Below are 12,202 nucleotides of genomic sequence, written 5' to 3'. Positions count from 1 at the left end.
CCAGAGAATCATTCATTTCTATAACCTAATGAATAAATAATATTGGACGATGTGACAGTGGATAAATAATATCAAATAATACTCTTTTATTTTGTCATCAAGCACCAAGCATATAGACTCATAAACAAATTGTTGACGCACGTCACGTGTGCACACTCACTCACTCACTCACTCACTCACTCACTCACTCACTCACTCACTCACTCACTCTAATAATCACACGCTGAAGTCAGTGATAAATTAATTCATATTGCACAAGTATACTGGAACCAAATGAGTTAGACTTTTAAAGTAAATAATGAAATCTGATGTTATACAGTCTGGGAACATTAACGCCACACATCTAATCATCAGAAACATTGTAACAGCATTTTTGACATCATTATGTTAATCAAGATTAATTTAAAGAGATTCGAAACCATACGTATAAATTCACATGAACTTATAAACAACAAAATAACCCCCCATGGCATGCACTTGGTGAAAACTGAGTTCATGACATGTGACTGATGATATGACGTCACTCCGCGACTTCCACATAGTTGGCTGGATAGAAGCCCTCCTTGCCTCCACTGAGCACCCCCCGACACCAGCCCTGCTCATCCTCTTCCTCAACCTTCAGGAACACCTCGCCTGGGATCACATTTTTGGGAATCAAAAAAAGATTTTCATGCTGATGGAAATATCTCTAATGCAGCAATTCCCAAACCTGTGGGCTGTGAGGATATTGCAATTAAGTGGACCCCCAAATAATAAAAAAACAATGAATAAAAATAAAAAATAAACAAAAACGTAAAGTACCTACATACAATTGATTGATTAAAATAAGCATGCACGTGGCCCACCCATCTGACCACTTAACACAGCTGCTGTATTAAATGGCTGAACGGCTGCCGTCGTAACTTGTCAAATGGGTGGGCCGCAAATGCTTTCAAGACTTTCAAGTGGGTCCTGCTGATCCAGAAAAGATTGGGAACTGCTGCTTTAACCAATAAGACAAATAAAAAAAAACTAACAAAACAAACAAATAAATAAATCATGAAATGTTATAATCACTGGTGTAAATTATCAGGTATCACACCAAATTTGTGTCACCTGCTCTAAAGGATAGCTCATCTCCCTCTTCTCCCACGTAGTCGTACACAGCACGCACCTTCACGCCCCCAATCATCACCCTGGGAAGGGACAGGGCAGAACAGTGAGGGTCGAAAGAAATATAACATTGTAGCCTATGCACTGTGTATACAGTTCAATTTGAGAGCGGTTTTAACACACTCCACTGGTTAACGTACGGCCGGTTGACTGCCGCTTGGTCACGCTTCTTTCTCTTCAGTTTTTTAACCGGTGGGACCCATTCCTGATGTAAGACACATACATATAGATCTGAGTTTAATGAGCGCTCCTACTGTATGTTGCTACACGTGTATGAATGAATGTTAGTAATATACTCAAAGTCAGGTCAAGGGTCGCTTAGGAACCGTTTGTTCTTTCTCTATAATAATAATAATAATAATAACTTTATTTATACATCCACCTTTCAAAAACTCTTCCTATAGTAATGATATTTTTCAGTCTTCAAATGCACCTCAATCCTTGGCCAATCTGTGGGCATGCCCGGCCCGTGATTGTTCTTCCACCATCTCAGGTCATCCTGTTCACTGATGGACATGAGTGTGTGGTGGAGCTCACTGTAGACTGTCTTCACACTGAGAGAGAGAGAGAGAGAGAGAGAGAGAGAGAGAGAGAGAGAGAGAGAGAGAGAGAGAGAGAGAGAGAGAGAGAGAGAGAGAGAGAGAGAGAGAGAGAGAATGAAATGGAGATTTCAGGCTTTTCAGAAAGTCCGGCAAGGAGTGCAAAACTGACAACACATCTCTATCAACAACTGCCAATCATTCACATCACCTGTCACCCACGGCGTCCCCCAAGGCTCAGTACTTGGTCCCCTCCTCTTCATTCTCTACATGCTCCCCCTTGGTCAGATACTCTGCAGTCACAGCCTCTGCGTCACTGTTATGCCGATGACACACAACTGTATCTCCCCTCCAAAACCATCACTGCCATCACCCACTCCACCCTCACCTCCAGCCTGACTGACATCAAAACATGGATGCAAACAAACTTTCTAAAGCTCAACTGCAATAAATCTGAAATTCTCATCATTGGCTCGACTCCCTCACCCGCTCCTCTCATAACTTCTCCCTCACTATTGATGGCTCCACTGTCACGCCCTATAAGGTATAAACTTCTGAATTGACTATAAAGTAGAATCTTTGAATGTTTGTTGAACGTTTATTGCAGTAATCTAACCTGTTGTTAGATTACTGCAATAAACGTACTGCAATAAACAACAGGTTAGTAATCTAACCTGTTAGATTAGTTTTCAGAGTAAAAAAAGCAAAAAAAATCTTTACACAAATTAAATCATCAATAACACCCACACTACAAAATCCTGAATGTTATAGTTTTACTTCTGATTGTAATGTACACATACAGATGATTTGCTCACTGCGTTCAAGAGATCAAATCAATTAGGAATGAATCAAACTCCTGCCTCTGACCATCAACATCTACTGCTAGGATCTCAAACTTGTCTTTGCTCAGCTGCTGTAAGGGTTAGGACATCTAGTGGTTGATGTCATCAATGCAGTTAAGAAGCTTGCACACATACAGTAGCCAAACAATGCCCAATCATTTAAGAAAAGGCAATTTTTTATGCCTACATCATTTCTCTCATTTACCACAGTTGCTCTCCGCCCTAAGGATATAACTGGAATCTGAAGACTTTGAGTCTTCAGAATAAGTGCAGATATAAAAGGCACAAAATGGGCAAATAAAGTTCTCACAAATAAATATGTAACCGTTTTAATAACACAATACACAGCAGCAGAAAGAAATAGCCCGGAGCTTTCCTCAGCTTTTCAGAGATATGCGGTGTGAAGTCTGTTTTTAGAACATGGCTGGCACATCTATCACATGCACACCAGGCCCAAAAGTGTGAACTTGTTAAAGCAGGTTCCATTAATAGGCGTTTTAAGGGGTTAATTGGTTTAGCATCATGATCATCCTGTGCTAGACCCATTCTAATGACACGTTGTGAGCTTATAGAGCTGATATCTTCGGAAAACGTTTTATTTATTTTAGTTTCATCTCTACAGTATGACATGCTTAAAATTGTGATGGCAGGGGTAATGTGCTTAATATCTCATTTAATTGGCACTTGAATACTTTTGCTGAAATAGTATGAGAAAGAAAGAAAGAAAGAAAGAAAGAAAGAAAGAAAGAAAGAAAGAAAGAAAGAAAGAGAACGTGACCCCCTTACCTCTCATTGTTGGTGATGTCAAGATGTCGGTGGATGGAGAGGAAGGCCTGCTTGACGAAGCTAACCCTCTTCCTCTCCTCCTCTTGTGATTGGTCAAAAATAGCCTCCATCTCCTCCATGTAGCGAGGCGTGTAGGACGTCACGTCCTCCAACACTTTCTCGTAGCGGTCGCGGACCTGCAAAGAACCCATGATGTCGGTTTTACCATCCCAAAATGTGCCCTCCACCTCCTGGGAGGCGGAGAGCCAATAGGCTCTATGCACACTAGCCATATTGGAAAGAAATGTGGCCTTTTCCTTACTTCGTTCGCAGGTGATACCATTTATCAGTATTACTGATTCCATTCACAGTCAGGGACTCAGGGTGCTGATATACTGTATCTGTTGGCTCACTGGAAAACACTCTGCTACACTAGTGGGTCTCAAAGTGTGGTCCAGCTACCCTCATGGTTCCTTGAGGGGGCTCCAAATGGCCCCTATACAGGTGTGTAACTCTCAGAGTTATGGAGGTCCTTGAAATTAAAAGGTTTGAGAACCACTGCGCTACACTAAACAGAACAGAGCCTTAATTAGTATAATATTGGTCAGGCCTGTGAAGGAAGTAAGAAAGAGGCCCAATTTCTTTCCAATATGGCTGCTCTGCATAGCCTCTTTTACACTGGTTCTGAGATATATAAATCATTTCTGGTGCTCCTCACTGTCCCTATGTTATGTGGACCTGATCTACGTCTGCATAAACATGGGCATGGTAACAATAACAACATGCCATAAAAGGAGCCTCGGCTTGAGAGAATAAGACTGGAGGAGGGTGTGTTTGGAGAGATCAGTTCCTCATATAGACAGAATCACGCTACGTGTCAGCTGAATAAACATCATCCCTGTGAATCATTTGATAAACTCTCCACTAATGTGATGCGTCTTGCTGAGTGAGATTTCATCAGTCAAAACAGGGACATTTGGGGCTATATGTGCAAAATGTGAGCGGAGTGAGCAAGTGAACTGTGAACTTCCATTGTTTCGTAATCTAGGGAATAAAGTGACCGCCTCTAATCCCCTTTTTCCTTTGATGGACGTGGAAAGTCCAGACTCTGACTCAGACTCAGCGGCAGTCATGTGGTGTTGTGTGTCAACATCTCTCCTCACTTTATCCTTCTCCTCTGTGGCCTTCTCTCTGGCCAGTGTCGCCTTCTCTCTGGCCAGTGTCATCTTCTGCAGTTTCTCCGGACTCATCTCTGTGTTCTCCTTGGCCTGTGTCTCTTTGCCTATGGCTGTCTTTTCCTTTTGGCAGGCCTTGTGGTAGGCTCCTCGCGCATTGTCCAGCTAGAACAGAACATTACGTTACTTAATACGCTACACAGAACTATATTATAAACAGACACATGTATTTATCCTGTTTCCTAACCTCACATGTTTTTCAATAAGAATTGTGCTTTTTATGCTTTAATGTGTTACACACACACTCTCACACACATGCGCATACGCAGAGGCCTGTTTTCATTAACATCGACCTCCCTTGGCTAAAAGTGAATGCAGAACCTCCCTGTGTGTGCACTGCAGTAATCTAATCATCCAGGGTGTGACATGCACATAAAAGATATATTGAGGCCCCTGGAATCTACCACCAAAATTCTTCAGTTTCCCACCAGTGTGGAACACAAATATGAAAACCAAAAGACGCATGCAGGTCCATACATCATTGCACATACTGTAATGTATGCGCAAATATATATCCCACGCCACGCATGTATGCGTGCCCATATTACACATCACTTTCAATTAAAAGTATTGAGATGGATTGCAACATTACTTTGTATGCCAAGAAATGCATTACATAACAGTTACAGTACATCACTTTTGTTATCATCATTAACTAAGCATCACATGAGGCACAAACGGAAACAAACGGAATAGACAATGCCAAAATAATGTTATGCACGCACGCACGCACGCACGCACGCACGCACGCACGCACGCACGCACGCACGCACACGCACACGCACACGCACACGCACACACACACACACACACACACACACACACACACACACACACACACACACATAACTCTCAATGTTAAATTAACACTCAGGATTTCACAGTGTACGGTTTTAGAAAATGAACGCAGGCGACGTAATGAGTTTAGACCTTTTTCAACTTATTGGCCCAGGGCTTCTGAGCGCGTGAGAAGCCCGTGCTGGTGTCGTGGCTTTCCTTGAAGCCACAGAACAACTTCTTTGGGAAGGTCTCCTTCTGCCAGGTCTTCATCCTGTCCCCGTCCTCTGCAACCAGGGACTGGGAGATGGAAGAATGGAGGACGGACAGGCGCTCCGTGGAAGAGAAGAAACACTGCCACGCCCTCATGAGAGAGCCGTACAGTGGTCCTGGGGAGGGGGAGAAAAGAGGAGAGGTCTGAGAGAGAGAGCAAAAGGGTAGTGAGTCACGCTGGAACCAATGAGGAAATAATTGACTCCATCTGCCCACTGGAAATGTTCAAACAAGGGGCAGATGCATCCATTCGGTGGGAATGGAGCATTAGATGCAATCCCAGTGATTTCACATGATCAAACAGACCTAATATACACGGTGGAACGTGGGATCCATGTACATTGTTCTTTTTCTCTTTTTTTTGTGAGTGGGTGGTCCACCCCTTTGTAATTATTTTTCCTATGGGAATGATTAGTATAGGAAAAGATATATGCACATCTCATAAACTGGATCCAAGAAATACCTTGTAGAATAGAGCAGAAAGCGCTCCCATTAAGAGGATTTTATTTAGTGCAATAGCGTGCAAGCTCTTCCTCAGACTTCTGATGTCTGGGGAAGAGCTAATTCCTCAAAACATTAGACCGTAGGTCTCAAATTACTATGACTAGAATTCGACCGGTCTCACTCTAGTGCCCCGCCACGCCATCCAGCTGGCCAGTGTACTGTACCATACTGTACTGTAGCAGGCTGTATTGTACCATACCGTACCGTACCGTACCGTACCGTACCGTACCGTAATGTACCATACTGTACTGTACTGTATGTACCGTACCGTACCGTACCGTACCCTAGCAGGCTGTACTGTACTGTACTGTACTGTACTGTACTCAGTACAGTACAGTACAGTACAGTACAGTACAGTACAGTACAGTACAGTACAGTACAGTACAGTACAGTACAGTACAGTGTACTGTACAGTGTACTGTAATGTACCATACTGTACGGTACTGTACCGTACTGTACCGTACTGTACTGTACCGTACCGTACCGTACCGTACCGTACCAATATATTCGGTTCTGTAATTTGCATCACCGTGAAATGTTGCGCAATAGCATGGTATTTCATGCAAATGCTAACTGTACAGTAATTATGACAGTTGCATGGGTGTAACATAGTGCGTTATGTCTGGACAGGCATGCTGTAGGTGTTGTGCATGGTGAGATGTGTGCAAACGGTGAGGTTTAGTAGGAGAAGACGGACAAAGGGCGGTGCACGTATAAACGGGGGTGCGCCGCTTTAATTAGTGTGGCAAGATAACCTGCAAAACCTGCCAGTCCGTCGATCCGTCCGTCACGCCTCCATATATGGTTGTCAGTCCATCACGCCTCGCGACACGTCACGCCACCATATGTGGTCGTCAGTCCATCATGCCTTGTGACACACTCCATATATGGCCGTCTCCATATATGAAGATCACGACACTGACCTCATCAAACCCTGGATAGCCATACATGTTCTCAACAGGCCCGAAAATTAAGGCCCGGCCCTACCTGGGCCCTCATCAAACCCTGTACACTCAAGGCACTGCCCCCGATGCCACCCTTAGATCTCCATATATGGAGCTGACCTGTTATGAAATTCCATATATTGATCTGACCTCATCAAACCATGTACACTCAAGACACACTCCATATATGGCCAGACCTCATCAAACCCTGTACACTCAAGATACTGCCCCGCTGCCACCCTTAGATCTCTGGAGCTGACTGTTTTTGACATTCCATATGTTGATCTGACCTCATCAAACCCTGTATTCAAGACATGCTCCATATATGGCTGGTACAGAATTCATATGGTCAAGAGGTGCACACACATCCACAAATTTCCATGGGTGCAGGATACAAAAGAATAACTAAGAAAAGAAAGAGGAGATCCGCACAGCGTTTTAAAAGCTCCCAACCTGACGAAGGCCCCTGTGGCCGAAACGTTGTATTGTTTTCCGCTCTGTTGAGCTTTTAAAACGGTGTGCGGATCTCCTTTCTTAGTACATAATTCATTCCATATGTTGTTTTTTAAAAACAGATCTTTTCTTCCCTGGCACAACACATTTTCAGGTGGGGGTCTGCGACCAAATACATATCATTTTGGGGCTCCTTGGCACGGAAAAGTTTGAGCACTACTGATTTAGAAGACCATCTGTCTTAATGGGAGCTATTTGGTGTGCAGATCATGCTGCTCTAATCTACAATAACCACTGATGGAGATACCTTTGGGGTTGGGGTGAGTGCTGGCTGGTACAGAAAAGAAGACTTGGGCGAAAATGTATCCTTGGCCAGGAAGGGGCACACACTCTTCTTCTTAGTTCTTAAAGGGCCAATAGCCCACAAGGCCTGAACATAGTGCATGAAGATTTCACTGAGACACAGCGATGCCAGCCGATACATTACTGTATGTGCAAACACCAGCTGTATATGTTGTTGCTTTATTTAGGACAGTGGAGAGACAAAGACACTGAGGGCACAGAGGGGTTAGCATTATGTGGGGCAATGCACTGTCACGCCCCTTTCTCCTCCTTTCTAAAGCATATTTAGAAAAGAATCCGGCCTCCAAGGTCTGTTGAAACACATCCCTCCCATACACATGCTTCCCAATATGGTGTATTATTCTAAGTGTGTCTCACTTTGGCTGTCGTATAGTCTCCTGGACGTATGAGAGGGGGAGGAGAGCTAGAACAATTGTATAATTCCCATTTCTTATCCACAGAGGCAGCAAATCACACAATAGGGCTTTAAGCACTTCAGACTACATCATGTCTGAGCATGAATGCAGATCGTTTTCAGGTCATTGTGGCTCTCTGCAGGTTGCCGTCATTGTTATTGTAGTACTTACGAGAATCCACTATGGCCTTCCATTTGTTACTCCACTGGCTGAGCTGCTGAGCATACTGCTTTTCTACTTTGGCCCTCTCCAGGAAGCAGGCCATGATGTCATTGCAGGCCTGGTAGGATTGGTCAGTACGGTGCACCGTTCCACCATAATTATCTGGCTGGGTAGATGAGGAAACACAAAGACAGACAGACAGACAGACAGACAGACAGACAGACAGACAGACAGACAGACAGACAGACAGACAGACAGACAGACAGACAGACAGACAGACGATTGATAAATAACTATAGAAAGATGCACACAAGGATACATACAGTACCACTGATGCACAAGCACACATACTCTGCTGCTGCTCGGCATTTTGACAATTTCCAATGTGGCTGTTTTCTCAAATGTATCTTTAAAAATCACACCCGTGTGAACTGAGTGGTGTAAGGTTTTATATAGCATGATCAGCTGTGGTCTGATGTAATGTCTGACGTAATGAAATCACACAAAATATGTTAAGTAAAAAAAGCTATCATTTTTGATAAACGTATGTATCACACCCGGATGTGATCTCACAACTGGCTTTTTTTGCGCAGAGAAAATGACCACGGTTGCTACGGTCATCCAGTTCACCCGGGTGTGATTTAATTACGTCAGAAATTATTTTGAACATAGCAACCATGGTCATTTTTTTATGCACACAAAAGCCAGTTGTAGGAGTGGTTTACACCACTCAAAAATATCCTCACCATCCAGAAGCTCTGCTTCTTGGCATCCTCAGGAGGATCTTTTGGGAGAGCCGCCATTATAGGAGAATGTTCTGGAGTAGAGAGGGAGTGGAAGTCATTGCTGTTTCATCAGATAATGAGTGGTTTTAATATAAACAACTATTGTCGGACACTTGATAACAATAATAGAATGAGAGAAACACTTTATTGACAAGCATGACATTAATACATAAAATGCTTTTGGGAATGGTGTGAAAGTGGCTGCGCAATTTGGCTTATGTCCCTACAGTCTGCCTGTGTAATGTTCAGATAGTGAGCTGACTGCATCATAAACAGAACCATCTCCTCTGCTCTGCGTAGTAGTGTCTATATCAAGTAATTGGCTTCTGAATCCTAGCAGCACGTCTTGTTGAGCGCAGTACCATGGCAACCTGGAAGACTCTGATAAGCTGTTATTTATACTGTAACCGATGCTTTCATGTATCCAAGCCCACCGTGCATGCGTGAATAAGGGGACTGACATTCCCAGTGGTGAAGTGGAATTCATAGGGCAGGGATCTGACAGCCGGAATAGAACAGCCGCTCCGGCATTCCTCTCCGCAGCCGTCCCAAAATAAATAGCAGCAGGGAAAGGTCATCTTTCCTTTAGCTCTAATGCCAGGCCTATTAGCCTCAACTGTCTGCCACTCTCACCCTCACCTGACATTATGGTATGGGATCAAGAACAACAAGTCTACCAGGGAGGAGAGTTGTGGCATACAAGGTTGGGCGCAGAATTTAAAAGGGAATAAACTCTAGATAACGTTGTGCATGTGTTGTAGTCGTACTGGAGTACTGGAGACACACACATATAAACATTCACTTCCAGACTTATTTCTGTCTGCGTAGCTAGCTGCACACATGTCTGAGCTGCATGAGGGACTAACCACACCTCATCACAAGACTCTGACTACCAGGCAGAGTCAGGCAGAGTCAGGCTCCTAAAGAAACTGCATGTTTATCCTCTCTCTCTCTCTCTCTCTCTCTCTCTCGAAGGATTGATCAATTTCATCAGGTCACATTATTGTCAAGATCCTTAACTGATGACCCCATGCTCCCACGCACGCGTGCGCGCGCACACACACACACACACACACACACACACACACACACACACACACACACACACACACACACACACACACACACACACACACACACACACACACACACACTTTTTCCCATCCTAATTTTGTCCTCTGACAAATACCGTCGGATCATGCAGAGCACAAAAGAGCACTCTTTTCCTAGTAATGCGTGACTAAACAGCCAGACCCAAACGTTTTGCCGTACTGTAATTCAAGATGCAATCAAACTGCCCCTAGGACTTTGATGAGACATAATTCTTGTGTTCTTGTAAACACCAAACAGAAGCCATGCCCGGGACAAACCCGCACTTACAGTTTTCTCTGAATTCACCAGTGATTACCCAAGTGACCACTTGTTAGGACTGCTGAGGATTTCACTCCATTTCTCTCTCTCTTTCTCTCTCTCTCTCTCTCTCTCTCTCTCTCCCCCTCTCTCCCTGTGTGCCTCTCCTCCTATGTAACTCATGCTACTCTTTCCTCACTCACTGACCCACTTCCCTCCTGACACTTAAAGTCACACACACACACACACACACACACACACACACACACACACACACACACACACACACACACACACACACACACACACACACAGCAAGATTGAAGTTGAGTTATTGTTGATCTCAGGGTGAGTGTGAGTCACAGTCACCCAGGCGATGCAAGCAGGAAAGTTAAACAAAGGTAATTGCCAACTTGTCAACTGGCCGAGGGTAGAGAAATGAACAAAACAAGAGCCACCATACCTTCCTTGCTCTCCTCCCCTGTCATCTGTGGTTTTCTATCCTAACACTCATTCCACGGATGATCGCTCCTATTCTTCTGCTTTTTCTCTTACTGTCTCACCATCCCTCCTTACTTTTCCTGTAGTGGACTTGACTGGCTCCCTCGCTGTCCTGAGTGTTAAGTTTGTGTTGCCCCTATTGGACTATCCCCCTCTGCCCTTACCCCCCTCTCTCCACTGAATAGCACAAAAACAGCTGGAAGAATTCCCCTCCTCCCTCTGTGTCCAGTCCCTCCCTACATCTCAATATGGTGCTAATGAACGGTAGTGCCAATGCGTTAGGCAAGCCCGGGGAGAGAATGCGAAATTCATTTTGACAATCTGTTAGTCACAGTACTATGTCAGTGTGCCACACAATCATGTGAGCTCATTAGCGTGTGTGTGTGTGTGTGTGTGTGTGTGTGTGTGTGTGTGTGTGTGTGTGTGTGTGTGTGTGTGTGTGTGTGTGTGTGTGTGTGTGTGCGTGAGTGAGTGAGAGAGGGGGGTCCCATGAACCAACACTCACATGGCCCTGTACTCCTTTGTGAGCGGGCATTCTCCGGTGGAGACTAGAAATGTGCCTGTGTCAAAGGCTATGAGCCATTATTGTGTCGACTCTCTCTGGCCTAGGCCTACTCTCTTTTGGATATATGCCAGTGGGTTCCACATGCAGAAGGTGGAAACCAGTGAAATCATGGTCCTCTGGTTGTTTCCTTTGTTTGTCACACCCTACGGGCTTCTTTCCGAGCGGTACTGTGTATTAATACAATAACTGTTCACTTTTGATGCATGTGTCCTGTCAACGGTCCCAGTGAGCACCCCTCCTCGCACATACACACACACATCTAGCCTAGATGAGTGTAATCCTGAACATGAACAGGAACTGAACAGGAACATCTAATTGTTTGACTCCATGGGCTGCAGATCCAGTACAGGACCACCCTGTGGTGCAGCTTGGGAAATGGCGAACCATTTAATAAGATATAATCAAGACTTTTACAATTTGATGACCAGTAGGCCAATGTCTGTACAGTTGGAGGCCATCGATATTGTCCTTTTCTTTTTGCTGAGGTTTGCGTGATCTGCGCAAAAGGACAGTTAACCCATTTTGGGCGGGAACCCCTTTTGGTGTTTTAAACATTATAATTTAGCTATTGAAAAATAGCAGATCTACAAGCTCATA

The 12,202-nt window shown here is 44.3% G+C and overlaps 1 protein-coding gene across 2 annotated transcripts; it reads right to left on the bottom strand.

The window, feature by feature from the left end:
• Positions 1 to 203: 203 nt before the first annotated feature.
• Positions 204 to 11,177, bottom strand: LOC306915752 (protein kinase C and casein kinase II substrate protein 3-like). Of its 2 annotated transcripts, none has more exons than XM_079493348.1 (10): positions 11,003 to 11,177; positions 9,151 to 9,221; positions 8,414 to 8,570; positions 5,464 to 5,699; positions 4,462 to 4,638; positions 3,320 to 3,495; positions 1,586 to 1,706; positions 1,293 to 1,357; positions 1,096 to 1,175; positions 204 to 633 (listed from the first exon to the last, which is right to left on the bottom strand). In XM_079493348.1, exons 1-10 carry the CDS (start codon positions 11,025 to 11,027, stop codon positions 521 to 523), a joined length of 1,221 nt encoding a protein of 406 aa, XP_079349474.1. In that variant the 5' UTR covers positions 11,028 to 11,177; the 3' UTR covers positions 204 to 520. The 2 variants fall into 2 exon arrangements, with proteins under 2 accessions (XP_079349474.1, XP_079349475.1); XM_079493349.1 differs by lacking the exon at positions 11,003 to 11,177 and adding an exon at positions 10,570 to 10,706.
• Between the last annotated feature and the right edge of the window lie 1,025 nt (positions 11,178 to 12,202).

This window comes from Electrona antarctica (genome assembly GCF_951216825.1).
Source record: "Electrona antarctica genome assembly, chromosome: 22".
Taxonomy (NCBI): domain Eukaryota; kingdom Metazoa; phylum Chordata; class Actinopteri; order Myctophiformes; family Myctophidae; genus Electrona; species Electrona antarctica.
This window is presented reverse-complemented; position numbering and strand designations above follow the sequence as displayed.

Bases quoted from the DNA above. Each gene is read 5' to 3' on its own strand.
- LOC306915752 (XM_079493348.1), bottom strand. From the start codon at position 11,027: ATGACAGGGGAGGAGAGCAAGGAAG. The intron at 5,700-8,413 runs GTAAGTACTACA...CCCCCTCCCCAG, and splicing joins GAAGGCCATAGTGGATTCTC to GACCACTGTACGGCTCTCTC. The intron at 3,496-4,461 runs GTGAGGAGAGAT...GGTTCTTTGCAG, and splicing joins CCACAGAGGAGAAGGATAAA to GTCCGCGACCGCTACGAGAA.